Source organism: Drosophila hydei, unplaced genomic scaffold, assembly GCF_003285905.1.
Source record: "Drosophila hydei strain 15085-1641.00,03,60 unplaced genomic scaffold, DhydRS2 tig00008137-arrow-arrow-pilon, whole genome shotgun sequence".
NCBI lineage: Eukaryota > Metazoa > Arthropoda > Insecta > Diptera > Drosophilidae > Drosophila > Drosophila hydei.
Genome location: NW_022045845.1, coordinates 1,363,502 through 1,379,612, shown reverse-complemented (window position 1 = coordinate 1,379,612; position 16,111 = coordinate 1,363,502). Strand labels below are relative to the sequence as shown.

General features: G+C 35.9%; 1 protein-coding gene, 1 long non-coding RNA gene, 8 other non-coding genes and 2 pseudogenes across 13 annotated transcripts; 11 read left to right on the top strand and 1 right to left on the bottom strand.

Annotated features, from left to right (window-relative positions):
• Positions 1-160: 160 nt before the first annotated feature.
• On the top strand, positions 161-281 carry LOC115483530 (annotated as a pseudogene).
• Positions 282-642: 361 nt separating this feature from the next.
• LOC115483489 lies at positions 643-761 on the top strand. Its single transcript, XR_003944378.1, has one exon. It is a non-coding gene; the product is annotated as a 5S ribosomal RNA (ribosomal RNA).
• A 305-nt stretch (positions 762-1,066) lies between these two features.
• Positions 1,067-1,185, top strand: LOC115483532. Its single transcript, XR_003944414.1, has one exon. It is a non-coding gene; the product is annotated as a 5S ribosomal RNA (ribosomal RNA).
• A 361-nt stretch (positions 1,186-1,546) lies between these two features.
• LOC115483521 lies at positions 1,547-1,665 on the top strand. The gene has a single exon (XR_003944410.1). It is a non-coding gene; the product is annotated as a 5S ribosomal RNA (ribosomal RNA).
• Positions 1,666-1,971: 306 nt separating this feature from the next.
• Positions 1,972-2,090, top strand: LOC115483522. The gene has a single exon (XR_003944411.1). It is a non-coding gene; the product is annotated as a 5S ribosomal RNA (ribosomal RNA).
• A 305-nt stretch (positions 2,091-2,395) lies between these two features.
• LOC115483524 lies at positions 2,396-2,514 on the top strand. Its single transcript, XR_003944413.1, has one exon. It is a non-coding gene; the product is annotated as a 5S ribosomal RNA (ribosomal RNA).
• Positions 2,515-2,819: 305 nt separating this feature from the next.
• LOC115483510 lies at positions 2,820-2,938 on the top strand. The gene has a single exon (XR_003944399.1). It is a non-coding gene; the product is annotated as a 5S ribosomal RNA (ribosomal RNA).
• Positions 2,939-3,242: 304 nt separating this feature from the next.
• LOC115483528 lies at positions 3,243-3,361 on the top strand (annotated as a pseudogene).
• A 304-nt stretch (positions 3,362-3,665) lies between these two features.
• LOC115483499 lies at positions 3,666-3,784 on the top strand. The gene has a single exon (XR_003944388.1). It is a non-coding gene; the product is annotated as a 5S ribosomal RNA (ribosomal RNA).
• A 305-nt stretch (positions 3,785-4,089) lies between these two features.
• Positions 4,090-4,208, top strand: LOC115483488. The gene has a single exon (XR_003944377.1). It is a non-coding gene; the product is annotated as a 5S ribosomal RNA (ribosomal RNA).
• A 2,722-nt stretch (positions 4,209-6,930) lies between these two features.
• On the top strand, positions 6,931-7,734 carry LOC111595694. The gene is made up of 3 exons (XM_023309540.2): positions 6,931-7,216; positions 7,273-7,446; positions 7,505-7,734. Exons 1-3 carry the CDS (start codon positions 6,959-6,961, stop codon positions 7,673-7,675), a joined length of 603 nt encoding a protein of 200 aa, XP_023165308.2. The 5' UTR covers positions 6,931-6,958; the 3' UTR covers positions 7,676-7,734.
• A 1,338-nt stretch (positions 7,735-9,072) lies between these two features.
• On the bottom strand, positions 9,073-14,985 carry LOC111595695. 4 transcript variants are annotated; one of them, XR_002751201.2, is made up of 5 exons: positions 12,693-12,707; positions 11,609-12,622; positions 9,789-11,537; positions 9,460-9,727; positions 9,073-9,374 (listed from the first exon to the last, which is right to left on the bottom strand). It is a non-coding gene; the product is annotated as an uncharacterized LOC111595695 (long non-coding RNA). The 4 variants fall into 4 exon arrangements; XR_002751203.2 differs by having other exon boundaries at positions 9,076-9,374; positions 9,789-10,594; positions 10,669-11,537; positions 11,609-14,984; XR_002751205.2 differs by having other exon boundaries at positions 9,074-9,374; positions 9,789-11,553; positions 11,609-14,985.
• Between the last annotated feature and the right edge of the window lie 1,126 nt (positions 14,986-16,111).

The window sequence follows — 16,111 nt, the reverse complement described above, 5'->3', positions numbered from 1 at the left end:
ATTTACGCTGGCATGTATGCTAGCAGAGACATTTATTCTGTTTTGTGGCCAATGAGGTCCAAGCAAAGCGCAAATAACACTTACGTTAAACACACTAAAATTCAGCACTCATTGTTTCTAAACTGCAGCTATATGTTTGTTCTCTAGCCACTCCACTTTCGCCAACGACCATACCACGCTGAGTACATCGGTTCTCGTCCGATCACCGAAATTAAGCAGCGTCGGGCGCGGTTAGTACTTAGATGGGGGAGACCGCTTGGGAACACCGCGTGTTGTTGGCATCGTCCAATACTTTTTTTCTCATTTTTAATTTTTTTTTTGCTTTTTTAAATTTTATAAATTTCAAATTGTATAAAATGTTATATTTTACATTTAAAATCTCAGTTTATATTCCAATTGCTAATTTTTCACTATTTGCCATCACAAAATTTACGCTGGCATGTATGCTAGCAGAGACATTTATTCTGTTTTGTGGCCAATGAGGTCCAAGCAAAGGCAAATCAAACTTACGTTAAACACACTAAAATTCAGCACTCATTGTTTCTAAACTGCAGCTATATGTTTGTTCTCTAGCCAGTCGACTTTCGCCAACGACCATACCACGCTGAGTACATATGTTTGTTCTCTAGCCAGTCGACTTTCGCCAACGACCATACCACGCTGAGTACATCGGTTCTCGTCCGATCACCGAAATTAAGCAGCGTCGGGCGCGGTTAGTACTTAGATGGGGGACCGCTTGGGAACACCGCGTGTTGTTGGCATCGTCCAATACTTTTTTTCTCATTTTTAATTTTTTTTTTGCTTTTTTAAATTTAATAAATTTCAAATTTTATAAAATGTTATATTTTACATTTAAAATCTCAGTTTATATTCCAATTGCTAATTTTTCACTATTTGCCATCACAAAATTTACGCTGGCATGTATGCTAGCAGAGACATTTATTCTGTTTTGTGGCCAATGAGGTCCAAGCAAAGGCAAATCAAACTTACGTTAAACACACTAAAATTCAGCACTCATTGTTTCTAAACTGCAGCTATATGTTTGTTCTCTAGCCAGTCGACTTTCGCCAACGACCATACCACGCTGAGTACATCGGTTCTCGTCCGATCACCGAAATTAAGCAGCGTCGGGCGCGGTTAGTACTTAGATGGGGGACCGCTTGGGAACACCGCGTGTTGTTGGCATCGTCCAATACTTTTTTTCTCATTTTTAATTTTTTTTTTGCTTTTTTAAATTTTATAAATTTCAAATTTTATAAAATGTTATATTTTACATTTAAAATCTCAGTTTATATTCCAATTGCTAATTTTTCACTATTTGCCATCACAAAATTTACGCTGGCATGTATGCTAGCAGAGACATTTATTCTGTTTTGTGGCCAATGAGGTCCAAGCAAAGGCAAATCAAACTTACGTTAAACACACTAAAATTCAGCACTCATTGTTTCTAAACTGCAGCTATATGTTTGTTCTCTAGCCAGTCGACTTTCGCCAACGACCATACCACGCTGAGTACATATGTTTGTTCTCTAGCCACTCCACTTTCGCCAACGACCATACCACGCTGAGTACATCGGTTCTCGTCCGATCACCGAAATTAAGCAGCGTCGGGCGCGGTTAGTACTTAGATGGGGGACCGCTTGGGAACACCGCGTGTTGTTGGCATCGTCCAATACTTTTTTTCTCATTTTTAATTTTTTTTTTGCTTTTTTAAATTTTATAAATTTCAAATTGTATAATATGTTATATTTTACATTTAAAATCTCAGTTTATATTCCAATTGCTAATTTTTCACTATTTGCCATCACAAAATTTACGCTGGCATGTATGCTAGCAGAGACATTTATTCTGTTTTATGGCCAATGAGGTCCAAGCAAAGCGCAAATAACACTTACGTTAAACACACTAAAATTCAGCACTCATTGTTTCTAAACTGCAGCTATATGTTTGTTCTCTAGCCACTCCACTTTCGCCAACGACCATACCACGCTGAGTACATCGGTTCTCGTCCGATCACCGAAATTAAGCAGCGTCGGGCGCGGTTAGTACTTAGATGGGGGACCGCTTGGGAACACCGCGTGTTGTTGGCGTCGTCCAATACTTTTTTTCTCATTTTTAATTTTTTTTTTGCTTTTTTAAATTTTATAAATTTCAAATTTTATAAAATGTTATATTTTACATTTAAAATCTCAGTTTATATTCCAATTGCTAATTTTTCACTATTTGCCATCACAAAATTTACGCTGGCATGTATGCTAGCAGAGACATTTATTCTGTTTTGTGGCCAATGAGGTCCAAGCAAAGGCAAATCAAACTTACGTTAAACACACTAAAATTCAGCACTCATTGTTTCTAAACTGCAGCTATATGTTTGTTCTCTAGCCAGTCGACTTTCGCCAACGACCATACCACGCTGAGTACATCGGTTCTCGTCCGATCACCGAAATTAAGCAGCGTCGGGCGCGGTTAGTACTTATATGGGGGACCGCTTGGGAACACCGCGTGTTGTTGGCATCGTCCAATACTTTTTTTCTCATTTTTAATTTTTTTTTTGCTTTTTTAAATTTTATAAATTTCAAATTTTATAAAATGTTATATTTTACATTTAAAATCTCAGTTTATATTCCAATTGCTAATTTTTCACTATTTGCCATCACAAAATTTACGCTGGCATGTATGCTAGCAGAGACATTTATTCTGTTTTGTGGCCAATGAGGTCCAAGCAAAGGCAAATCAAACTTACGTTAAACACACTAAAATTCAGCACTCATTGTTTCTAAACTGCAGCTATATGTTTGTTCTCTAGCCAGTCGACTTTCGCCAACGACCATACCACGCTGAGTACATCGGTTCTCGTCCGATCACCGAAATTAAGCAGCGTCGGGCGCGGTTAGTACTTAGATGGGGGACCGCTTGGGAACACCGCGTGTTGTTGGCATCGTCCAAAACTTTTTTCTCATTTTTAATTTTTTTTTTGCTTTTTTAAATTTTATAAATTTCAAATTTTATAAAATGTTATATTTTACATTTAAAATCTCAGTTTATATTCCTATTGCTAATTTTTCACTATTTGCCATCACAAAATTTACGCTGGCATGTATGCTAGCAGAGACATTTATTCTGTTTTGTGGCCAATGAGGTCCAAGCAAAGGCAAATCAAACTTACGTTAAACACACTAAAATTCAGCACTCATTGTTTCTAAACTGCAGCTATATGTTTGTTCTCTAGCCACTCCACTCTCGCCAACGACCATACCACGCTGAGTACATCGGTTCTCGTCCGATCACCGAAATTAAGCAGCGTCGGGCGCGGTTAGTACTTAGATGGGGGACCGCTTGGGAACACCGCGTGTTGTTGCATCGTCCAATACTTTTTTTCTCATTTTTAATTTTTTTTTTGCTTTTTTAAATTTTATAAATTTCAAATTTTATAAAATGTTATATTTTACATTTAAAATCTCAGTTTATATTCCAATTGCTAATTTTTCACTATTTGCCATCACAAAATTTACGCTGGCATGTATGCTAGCAGAGACATTTATTCTGTTTTGTGGCCAATGAGGTCCAAGCAAAGGCAAATCAAACTTACGTTAAACACACTAAAATTCAGCACTCATTGTTTCTAAACTGCAGCTATATGTTTGTTCTCTAGCCAGTCGACTTTCGCCAACGACCATACCACGCTGAGTACATCGGTTCTCGTCCGATCACCGAAATTAAGCAGCGTCGGGCGCGGTTAGTACTTAGATGGGGGACCGCTTGGGAACACCGCGTGTTGTTGGCATCGTCCAATACTTTTTTTCTCATTTTTAATTTTTTTTTTGCTTTTTTAAATTTTATAAATTTCAAATTTTATAAAATGTTATATTTTACATTTAAAATCTCAGTTTATATTCCTATTGCTAATTTTTCACTATTTGCCATTACAAAATTTACGCTGGCATGTATGCTAGCAGAGACATTTATTCTGTTTTGTGGCCAATGAGGTCCAAGCAAAGGCAAATCAAACTTACGTTAAACACACTAAAATTCAGCACTCATTGTTTCTAAACTGCAGCTATAAGTTTGTTCTCTAGCCACTCCACTTTCGCCAACGACCATACCACGCTGAGTACATCGGTTCTCGTCCGATCACCGAAATTAAGCAGCGTCGGGCGCGGTTAGTACTTAGATGGGGGACCGCTTGGGAACACCGCGTGTTGTTGGCATCGTCCAATACTTTTTTTCTCATTTTTAATTTTTTTTTTGCTTTTTTAAATTTTATAAATTTCAAATTTTATAAAATGTTATATTTTACATTTAAAATCTCAGTTTATATTCCTATTGCTAATTTTTCACTATTTGCCATCACAAAATTTACGCTGGCATGTATGCTAGCAGAGACATTTATTCTGTTTTGTGGCCAATGAGGTCCAAGCAAAGGCAAATCAAACTTACGTTAAACACACTAAAATTCAGCACTCATTGTTTCTAAACTGCAGCTATATGTTTGTTCTCTAGCCACTCCACTTTCGCCAACGACCATACCACGCTGAGTGCATCTGTTCATTATGCATTATTTAACTTATCTGTATCCAAAATTAGTTCACTCATTTGTAGCCAACAATTATTGATATATTATTAAATTGTCAGTTGCAAATTAATCAAATTCGTTTCCTTTTCATGCATGTGAACCTGATGACAAAACTTGAATTTAAGACATTGTGTGTTTTCATTTTGGATATGCTTCCACCTATGTGCTGTATCCCCCTATCGCATGACTCTCAGCGACGAGTGACGCCAGATTGGGATTGTGATTGGCTGAACTTGTTGAGGTGGGCTCAATGTGGTCTCGCTTTAATATTGACAAAAAATAGCTATGTACGAATCACATTATTATGTGCAAGGAGGTGTGAAATACAATTCTGTGGCAGCTATTGTTGACTGCTGCCCTTTCAATTTAGCTCGTTTACTTTCACTTGTCCGTTTTCATTATTGTAGTGGAGAGCGCAGACCTTTGGCCTGAGCTAAAAATTGGGACGTTGCGGGCTGCTGCTGCTTGACCCCAGTGCGAATGAAATGCCAGTCGCGTACATAAAGCAAATCCAAGTAATTGAATTTTGGAGCTGGTCAGAGCTTAAAAATTCATTACTAAGCCGCCAGACAAACGAGTCCCCTCCCCTGCGTGAGCCAGATGCGGGCTCCATTACGATCAGCCACGGCAACAAAGACCCAGTGCACGTCAAATCAATATTTGTCGTTCCGCTAGGCAATAAACTGCAAATGAAACAAGGAACGACTTCAATTTTATTGCTTTTAGTTTTACCTTTGACAACGCCTTTGGCGAACGTTAAATTGGAGCCAACAAATCGACCCTTTCCCCGTTTCGCTTCATACGAAAGTTTATGGCGATAAAACAAAGCGAGACTTTTTTAGTCAGATTCAAATCCAAATACAGAATCGAATGATATGACTGATAAGAAAATGAGACTCATAGTCGTAATTTATTCTGAATTATTCTGAATAAAATTATAAAATTATAAAATTATAAAATTATAAAATTATAAAATTATAAAATTATAAAATTATAAAATTATAAAATTATAAAATTATAAAATTATAAAATTATAAAATTATAAAATTATAAAATTATAAAATTATAAAATTATATTCCAAATCGAATTTATGGTCTTTTGAATAGTTTAGAACATTCTCAACTGATTAAAAAGCCAAAATACCCATGTTCAAAAACAATTCTTTAATTTTTATTATAGATTATTATAGATAAGCATTGATGTGCACAGATTGAGCTGAAAATATATTATCTTATTAACAAATAACTTATAACGTAGCCAAACAAATACCATCGTATTGACATTGCCTTATATTAGAAATAAGATCACTCTAGTAGGGGATGCCCGACTCTTAGATACCCGGAACCCCGACTCATCTGCGTTGTTAAGCATGCTTCTTAGTTTGTATTTACGACATTTTAATCTAGCAAATTTTAATCCTAAAACTGAACTTGGGCTGCAGTATGGGATTTCCTATGAGAACTGAATAACTTTTGTTTTAGCTGCACTTTCTCAAATTTCAGTTAAATCTCAAGTATTTAATGAGTTATCGAAAAAAATTGATAAAATCGTACTGCGTTTGCTAGACACGGGAATTCACTTAAAATTTCAATTCTCTAGGGGACATGGCTAGATCGACTCAGTTCGTCGTTCTGATCACAAATATATATTTTGTGGAGTGTGGCACGCCTCCTTCTGGCTGTTACATATATTATACACTGAATGTCCCGTTTTTGCCTTTTTTGTACGCTCTTTTGATTGGGGAAGCTAAGTCCATCCAACGATCGTTGGATTTTGGCAAACATTTTCCAAGCGTCGCAAATCTCATCCCTCTGTTTTGGCTATTTTATCGTAGGACGACTCGGGGGAATACATTACGTCTTGCTACTATTTGAGCAAGGGATTTGTCTATTCGTGCTTTCCTGGAAGATATCGAGCTGAGCTAAGAATTCTTGTCCGTCCATCTCTTTGCAGGCAAATCAAATGCAGGCAAAATGGGATTTCTCCACTGTGAAAGGAAGCGAGCGAGCTGCAGCCACGTGCTCAACTTTGTGCATCTGATACGGAACAGATTCTAAAAACACTTTTCAAAGATGCGAATTGTGTGATTAACACAGAATATGTAACTTATATGTCGTGTATTCATGTATTCTGTGCTAAGCATATAGAATATATTCTGTGCACAATCACACAATCGAATGATATGATCAGTTATTTGGCATTACAACGGAAATATAAGCTGAGTCAGATTTGTTAGATAAAAATAATATGTTTAATGCTTGATGCCAAAGGTGTATAATTATTGTACACTCGGCAGTATCAATTTAAGCTATAAAAACCGCAAACCGAAAGACAAAAATATCAGTGCGAAGCTGATTCGTAAGTGAGACGCAAACACCCAAACGATGTGGCTCCACATAGAGTTTCTATTTGTGTCGTTTTTGGTGATTATATTCGCCATTTGCTCGAGTGCTCTTAACTATATTTTCGTTGCTGAAAATGAGGACTTCTTTGAGGACTGCGTAAACTCAAAGAGCAATGTTCTCAATTTCGACGGAATCGTTAACAAATCAGAGCTAAGCTTTACGCTGCATGATGAGGTGATATTAGTTTCGGGAAATGTTACTTTCATCTGGGACATTCAACCTGGCGATCGTGTTCAAGTATAATATATTATACCATTAGCCTGAATATATTAATTAATGCTCTTGTACCTTAGGCTACTTTCAAAACGAATAAGTATGATCGTGGAAGCTGGCAACTGACCCCATACGTCATGAAAATGCAAGACTTCAGGCCAACTCTGTTTGACAAGGATCAACATTTTTACAAATTTTGGACAAGGCATATCATTAATGTGGAAGAGATCAAAGAGACAATTTTTTACCCAGGAGTATGTATATGAAAACCTTCTATTTATATAATTAATTCTAATTACTGCCTTTACACAGACTAAAATAATCCACGAGCCGTTTGACATAAATGTGACAATGGAATTTACTGGAGTGCCCGTATCCGGTCGATACAAGATTACTACCTTACTGAAGGCCTATGACTCGAACAATTTGCCACGGGACACCAGCATCTGCTTCGAAGTAATAGGAGAAGTGGACAGGCTGTAGATGCAGGAAATCAATGTACTATATTCCATATTAAAGATGTTATTCAAAAAATATAAGTAACAGTAAACGTGTATGAGCTACAATTTCTTGTTTCATCGATCGTCGTTCCTTTCATTTAAAACTTACATGTTTTATCTATAGCCTTGGTGTCACACGGCGTCTGATACATAAGTGTTTTAGGAAACGGACATTGAATATTGAGATTGAATGTCTGCGTTTCGTCTAGACACAGTTGATATAACTACAGCACGGTCAGAATAATCAGGATAGAAATCTTAATCTTACTTAACAGTATTTCTGTCAGCGGCTTGAGTGGACGGATTGCTGAGATACTTCTATCTTTCTGCGAGGCGCAGCGACAGAGACCTAATCATGATGTAAATTATGCCGTGTCTATTTCGAGAAGGTACAGATACCATATATAACATATTTATAAATCTGAGTTGTGTGATAAAAACTTAACACGTTTTATATGTAATTAAGTATCATTGAATATATTATATCATATAGTGTTGTATTACATATATTATATATAATTGATTCTATAACGGATATGTAGGTATTCGTTAGATTTTGTAGATATTAATAATATGGGTTTGATGCTCGTTTTTAGCTTATAATATTGTATAACTGTAGGTGAAATTTATAATGAAAATTATAATGTCTAAGAACCAATTAAAAAATAAATTAAAAAGTGAAGCGAATGATGTGACTCCGACTGGAGATTCTGTAAGTTGTGGATCAAGAACCAAGTGAAATAATCAATTATGATCGGTAAAATGGAAAAGGGAAAAATAATAAAAAAAACTCGCACCACGTATGATATACAGAAATGTATACAAATATACATTTATATATACAAATGGAAATTTGTATGTGCATGGGGGTAGTGTCGTTATGGTATGGCTTCTGGTGGCGTTGGAAATTCAATAATTGAATAATAAAAATATAATTAAATCTTTAAAAAATTAATTTGGCTTTAAGTGTTGAGATATTTGTTTGATCAAGGTATTATTTCCAAGATAATGAAATATACCAACTTCAAATCCAATCGAGTATTTTTGATCTGGAAGCAACATTTAAACTTACTAAGATTTTCAAAGACAAGTGGACAAAAATGAATAAAATTTATATTAAAAACTCGTTCTATCGAAGACAATCCGAATCAAAACGGATACAGTAAAGTCTATTCAACAAAGTATAAAACATTAAATTAAATTGAGTTTTCAAGAATATTATTAAGAAGTTTAGTTTTACTCCAGTAAAAGATTTTATTGGAACCAAAAACATGTTTTATGGTTCTAGGTGTAGCTCGCAAATAATCAACGCATTGAGAAAGTTTTTGTGAAATAAATTTTTTTTTTATTAAATAAGACTTAAAATTCTGATTTGTCTCTTGCTAAATATTTGTTTTATTCGCTTAATTTGGTAGGTGGTCTGTTCTTCAAGTTTGCCCTATATTATAATATTGATTGGAGTATTTCCGAAGTGCACGGCTTTTGGTTAGACTCATCTCAGATGGGTAAGACGGAGCTTCGTTAGAATATATTTCATGAGGATGCCGTCACTTTGCCCCACGAACACAAGCAGCCTCAATGAGGGTGCTCGGAGCTTCAGACCTCTGCAGTTATGAATTAAGGTCCGCTGAAGAAGCCAGATGTAAGCTCCTGCTGCTACTATTTAAATCTTCCAATAGTTACTAAAATTGTATACACGAAATTAAAAGAGTGAAATTTGAGATATTAGTTATTAATAAATAATAATGAGTGCAACATTTCCTTCACCTATTTTATTTGTATCTTGGTGTTTATTTGCAAGTTTATGTCTTTGGTGTCATCTTCAGTAAGTAAAGTTGTAGTGTTAACTAGTGTTTTATTGGGCTTGTTAGTTTTTGGCTGAGGTAAAGTCTTGTGAGGGATGTTTGTTACAATAATGTCCTTGGCGGTGATGAGGATAGGTGACGTCTTTCTTGCAATTTTCGCGAATGTGGCCTGATGACAAAAAACAGTCGCCTGTTTATGTTGATGTCCATGTCCAATTGTCCATATGCACCTGTTGCATTGAGGTATTGTTCTATCAATAATTAATTTATTTTTCGTTGTATTTCAAATACCTTAAAGAAAATTTACACATTCGTTTACGACTGTGATATAAAACGTCAGGAATGTTTGCAATGCTATCGTTAGCAAACAGGCGGATTACTTGTTCCCTTTATTTAGACCCGTCCGGAATTTGCAGAACAGATGTTTCAGATTGAATATTACATAGGATATTAGATATTCTAATGTGCTTCAAACGAGGAACTTTCCATCTGATCTTTGTTATAAATATGCCAATGTTCACTTCCGTGTTTTCGTAACGTCCTAATAATCTACCCATGATCTCCCATTTGTTATACTCGTTGATAATATGTAGTAGCAGGGTTGTATGCCATGGGATGATCTCATTGCGTGCGCATTCGAAAACCACAAATTAGTACTGTCAAACAGTATCGAAACCCTTACCTGATGGAAGCTTATCACTTAAAAATTGTATCTAGATTTTCATAAAAATCCATTAGATTGAGCCATCGTCGTCTATAGATCCCATCAGTTCAGCGATTGTGTTATCGGTGTGTTATCGATTAGTTATGATACTGTGTTACGATGGGTCCATTGTATGTGTGTACTATGATCTCAACATAAATCAACGCTATACACACGAAAAAGTTGAAGCTAATAGGAAGTCCGCATTAAGGCAAGATTACTCTGCTGCATCTTAGTCGCATATTTTACTCGAATATAAATTAACCGACCGATAATTATAATCATTGCGATTGTTCATATTCCCTAAAGGTATATTGGTTTTGTGCAATGACCTCCCTGCAAACCATTTTGCCGCTGTTGAAGCTAGAGATTAAAAATTTTGAACTCGCCCTCGCTTAAGGGCGCATCAAATCAAGAAATTTTGAACACTCGCGTTAACAATTTGAAGATCAAGGATATGACATATACCTGTGCCCATTGGGAGCGTGATAAATCGGGTAACACTGTAAGTTCCACATTCTTAGAAGTACAATTTTATAATTTGATATATCTTATGTATAAGACCCTAGGGTCTTGGCATATAAATCATAGAAAAACGTTACTTGAAATGGCTGGCATTGCTGTAATCATTATGGTTTGTAGACGCGCAGCCGTAAGGTAGATCCTGTTCCGACAAGCCAGGTGCACAGGTTAGTCATCTGCCAAGCGCCAAGTATTTGGCCGTCGATGCCAGAAATAGTTCCTTCGAGTCCTCTTAACGTGTTGGTTTGATTGGATTTCCCGGGGCCAGATGTTCCTGCATTGATGGGAGCGTCCAGAGTCCTGGGCCTAATACGCTTCCGTACATCAGATCTAACGTCTCAGCATTTCACATAAAGGTTATATTTATAGCAATGTATTTTAAGAGAATAGAGCAGATAACTGCGCCAGACTGTCGAAGACTCGCATAACATTAAAAAGGTTTGCAGTGCAGCACTTCCCTTCAAAAGCATACAGCATTTTTGTAGCACCCTATGGTTGTCCAGGTGTATCATAGCCAAAGTCGGTCAGACCGGTCGGACTCTTTGCCTAGGCCTAGGCAAATCGGACGCTGCGAGTTAAGATTGGTTGCATGTTTCCAAGGGAGATGTTAAGGACAAGCTCCATCATATTTGGCGATAGACCTTCATTGGTGATCGATTCCATCGTATGCAACATAGTCCAAATTTTCGTAGTGCAATATCATCGGGGGCAACGGTCCATATGATGACTTGCGCCTGAATAATATGTTCTTCGCCGAATTGGTGCTGGCTGCCGTGTGGAGTGAGTCGATTTATTTGGGAAACCCAACAATAAACCTAGGGGCAAAGCTATCTAGTAATTTATGTCCTAGTTTATCGTGGTCAATAGTCAGCCTGAGAAGACTTACTTTAGCGCGCTGGGCTTCTGATACGCAGGGAGCTCGGAATGATTGTCAATCTGCAATGAGCTGTGCTGAAAGGATGACTAACAGTTATGACATCGAATCCGCTGATGCAGATACTTCGATGCGCGAAGCCTGTCGACGTATTCCGCTTTGAGAAAATGCTCAACATCAGACCGACTCCTTCCACAGGCCATTTATTTTCCATATGATTATATTGCGATTTATTTGCATTGCTTCACTATAAGTGACCCAAGCAAGTCATGGCAGCAAATTGAGAGTTCATTCGATCCATTCCAAATTATATCTGACTGGGGTTGCAATAGCTCCTTGGCTTTCTTGAAGTATCCTCCTTGGCTTTCATATTGAATGTTATATCACTTAAGTAGCTTCAGTTTTAGGAAGCTCCCAATTCGACAACTGACCCTGATACGGCCGTCAGACTTTCAGCTTAACTTTATACCTCCGATGGACTGAGGATTCCTTAACCTCACACTGGGATCAATATTAAGGGGGCCTTAGAGTTTTCTCTGGAGCACTACAAGCTTCGTCATAAATATTCTTAGTACCACGGCTTATTTTTATCGCTACAGTCGGAAACCGTAATTCGTTGGTTGAAGCCGTAGGCCGCAAGTATGAATTGCTAATCCGTACACGGCAAAAGAGCAACGACGGCCTAATAAAAAAGGAAAACATTAAAACACCAACCCGATGGAGGTGTGTACCCTGAGTGATTTTTCAAAGTTGATCTGAAATCAAAGATTTTATAAAATATTTAAGAATTCTAAGGTAAAATTAGTTAAACACAGCCAAAAACTAGCTATGCAAAGAATAAACGGGTATGCACAAAGGAAGGTACAGAAAAAAATTAATATAACCGGGGATCAATTTGGATTGCAATACGATTGATTATACATCGACCAGAAAACTTTTGGTTTGATTCATAATGCTTGAAATTTGATATTGAGTAAATCAAGTACATTAGAATACGCTAGATAGTAATAGGAAGATTCACATTATCTGCAAACAAATATCGTAGAATGATTAAATACAGCCAGTGTAAAAAGTAACGATCCGGAAAGACTACTACCCCAACGAAAAAAATATTTCGACTTGAAGAGCAGCAAATAAAAAGTAGAACCAGTAGAATGGAAAGAGTATTAGGATTGCGATTCTGGCACTGGAGGTCCGATCTGCTTGGAATTTTTAAATATTAGATTTCAGAGATTAAAATGAATGATGTGATTTGTAACCCTGTAAGATATTTATCATAGATCTGTAAGTTAGAAGTTTTAGGATTAGTTTGAGGAGTGGTTAACTGCAACTAGATGATGTGATCCGCGGCGAGGCTGGTTGTAGCAGTATTCAATACATTTGTAGCACTGTAAGATCATATGTTTAGTGCAGGCTTAATTATGATTTGCTTATGTATATATCTTTGATGTTGGAATACACAAAAACTTTAAGCTTGGCATCGGCTGAGTAAGGCATTATTCTTATTTTCATTACGACTTTCACAGCAAATAACTCGGATGACGATTCTGAAACCTCCATACTTCTGCAATTACCCAAAATTCCATTTATAATCTTATAACTAGCCAGCTAAGGATCCTTTTATAGGTCAGAAATCACTGCATGGTTTTAATTTGTTATGATTAAAGTGTCCTTGCATCATTCTGAAATTTACGTTCTGAATGTTCCCGTTTACGTTCGGAATGTTATGATGGATGCTGGTGATAAGGAATGTTACTTCTAGGGGAAGCTGATTAGAGGTAAGAAGAGCTGGGAAGAGGTTTATTAACAGTGCCAAAAGGTTTCTTCATAATTTCGTCTATGGTCTATGAAATATGAAAATATTACTTAAATCTTGAGATGTCTAAATGCTTGTTTATGAAGAATTTAAAAATGTCCTTGAATATCGTTAGTATCCATTTTCAGTACTGGTGTCCTAATGAAGAATTTCAGAAATGCAGAATAGTAATGGAGACGATGGACCGCATTTTTGTAGTTCTTTAATTTATATATAGATTCGGTCCAAGTGAAAATATCTGTATGTTTTGAAGTGTTGAGGATTGAATGCAGATTGACTATAGGTGATACTTGTAGTACATTTATGGCATTTTAAGATTCTTGATTTCTACGACGAATATATATATATATTTTACTAATTGAATACACAGTGAAAAAAAATCGCCGCATGAAAGTCATTGCATTGCTTTAGTATTTTTTATGTTATTTCTTCAGGGGAATTTTACTTCTCTATGATCTAGAGAAATGCTGCTTAAATTTTGGGATTAGAAGATCTTGTCGATGAAGCATTCAAAAATTTTTTTGAATATTGTTAGAGGAAGAACACATTTTCGGTACTGGTATCCTAATGAACAATTTCATCAAATGCAGAATAGTAACGGAAGGCAATGGACCACAGTTTTGTGGCTTTGTTCATGTTTTCATCTATGATCAAGGGAAATGTTACTTAAATTTTGGTATGAGTAAGATCTTGAAGCATTTAAAAATGTCTTTGAATTATTATTCATACACATTTGACAATGGTATCCTGATGAAGAATTATAATTGCAGAATGGTAATGGTATACACTGGACCATATTTTTGTGGGTATTTAATTATATATATATTCGGTCCAAGTGATGATCTGTAAGTTAATAGTGTTTAGGATTGGTAAACTGCAGATTGACAAGTTATCTTCGCCACATTTAGCGCAGCAAGGCTGTTTGGATTATATATATGCTCTTGGAATACACATTGAAGATTAAAAACGTGCTGCGGCATAGCCCGATTAAAGTAGAAGATTCTTTAGAGCTTTCACAAGAAATAACTCTTGATAATCCTGTTGCAATTGCTTTTTAGGTCAAAAAATCGTCGCATGAAATTTGGTATATGATACATATGATGAATGCCGATGGATTAGGAATATCACTTCCACAGGAAGTTAATATCAACAGGCTTGTCTGATGTACGATTTACATTTTCAGCACTGACATCCTGATGAAGTATTTGATAATAGTAGAATGCTGATGGCATCTTTTGAAAGAATTTAAATTATAGCAGTGCATCCACAGATTATTTTTGACCTTATTTCATCCTGCACCAATTATTGTGAATTCTTATTCAAAAGACTAAGATCCGTTTGATTGGCCTGTTACTAGGGAAGTTTCAGCAGGCAATTGATTTCCATTTGTTCAGATTTTTGTTGGCGTTAATTATTATTTTAAGCGTGAAGCTTTTCCCCCAAGACTTTCTTTTACCGAACGATTAGCTGTTAGGGACAGGAGAACTAGCTTTAGCCTATTATGATTCAGTCAAAAAATAAAAATTAAGTAGCCTTAGGTTCACTGTTTGAAATAAAAAAAAGAAACAAAGCAACCGCAAATTAAAACACGAAAAACTTAACAAAATAACGAGGTAGGCCTAAAAAAGACACCGAAATCGGAAAAAAAAGTACTTAGTACTGGTTTATTTGTTTGTTTTGTTGAAAGGTTAAATTTGATGAAATTTAATATTCGTTTTTGGAATTTTTCGGAGCAAACAAAGGCAACCGCACAGTACGAGCTCTAGGCTTCAACTGTTTGATTTGCCTTTCCAAATTTCTAATACGAAATGAGTCGCACAAATGAATGTTTTTTGAAATAATATTAAATATCATGAAATGTATAAACCCTTCAATTCAAACATTTTTTAAACCTCGTTTATTGAAAATCTGCAACGTGGAATTTGTAACAGTGCTAATTCCTTGCAATTTCGAATTATCGGAACTCCACTGTGTTTTATAATTTAAATATGTATATTGAATAGTGCTGCAGTATTATTCCATTATCACTGCATGACGGGCTACACAGTGGGAAATGATTTATTGCATAACGTTGGCACTAATTATCTTCCTGATATAAAGCTTAGAAAGAATACAATGTTAACGATTGGTAGGAGAAATAGTATACAAAATCCGAAATATGAAAGCTTCTAAGTTATTTAACAAGTGAAATTATCAATTATAATCGATAATGAGGAAATGCGAAAAATAATGATCAACTTATTCTTCGTATGGATTACAGTAATATACTTAGATACATTGACTACTTGCCATTAAAACCAATTATAATGAAAAGCGAGATGTGATAAGTTATTTACTAAGCAGTGTGTATCATACGGCAAGGGAGCGTGCAGCTTATAATGAAGGAACAGAAATTGGTATTATCATTTATTATTGCACTTTTAGATGAACAAAAATTATTGTAAAATTAACCAATTTTCAAATTCATTCGCTTTATGGAGATGATTAATCTAACAGTATACCCAACATATACATATTCATAGACACATATGGATCGTTAGTAACTTAAAATAGATATAAACTAATTTTATTACACTAATTAACACGTGCTGGACGCGTAGTTTCATGGAATGGGCCAACTTTATTAGGTATTCAACAGGGATCTTTTGCCACTCCTCTAGGCTAGCAGCTTTCAGCTGTGTGTTGAATCCCGATTTCTC

What these genes read in the sequence shown, in the direction of transcription:
- LOC111595694 (XM_023309540.2), top strand. Translation starts at nt 6,959, where the DNA reads ATGTGGCTCCACATAGAGTTTCTATTTGTGTCGTTTTTGGTGATTATA. An exon ending in AACCTGGCGATCGTGTTCAA is followed by an intron (nt 7,217 to 7,272) that starts GTATAATATATT and finishes CTTGTACCTTAG; the next exon opens with GCTACTTTCAAAACGAATAA. An exon ending in AGACAATTTTTTACCCAGGA is followed by an intron (nt 7,447 to 7,504) that starts GTATGTATATGA and finishes GCCTTTACACAG; the next exon opens with ACTAAAATAATCCACGAGCC.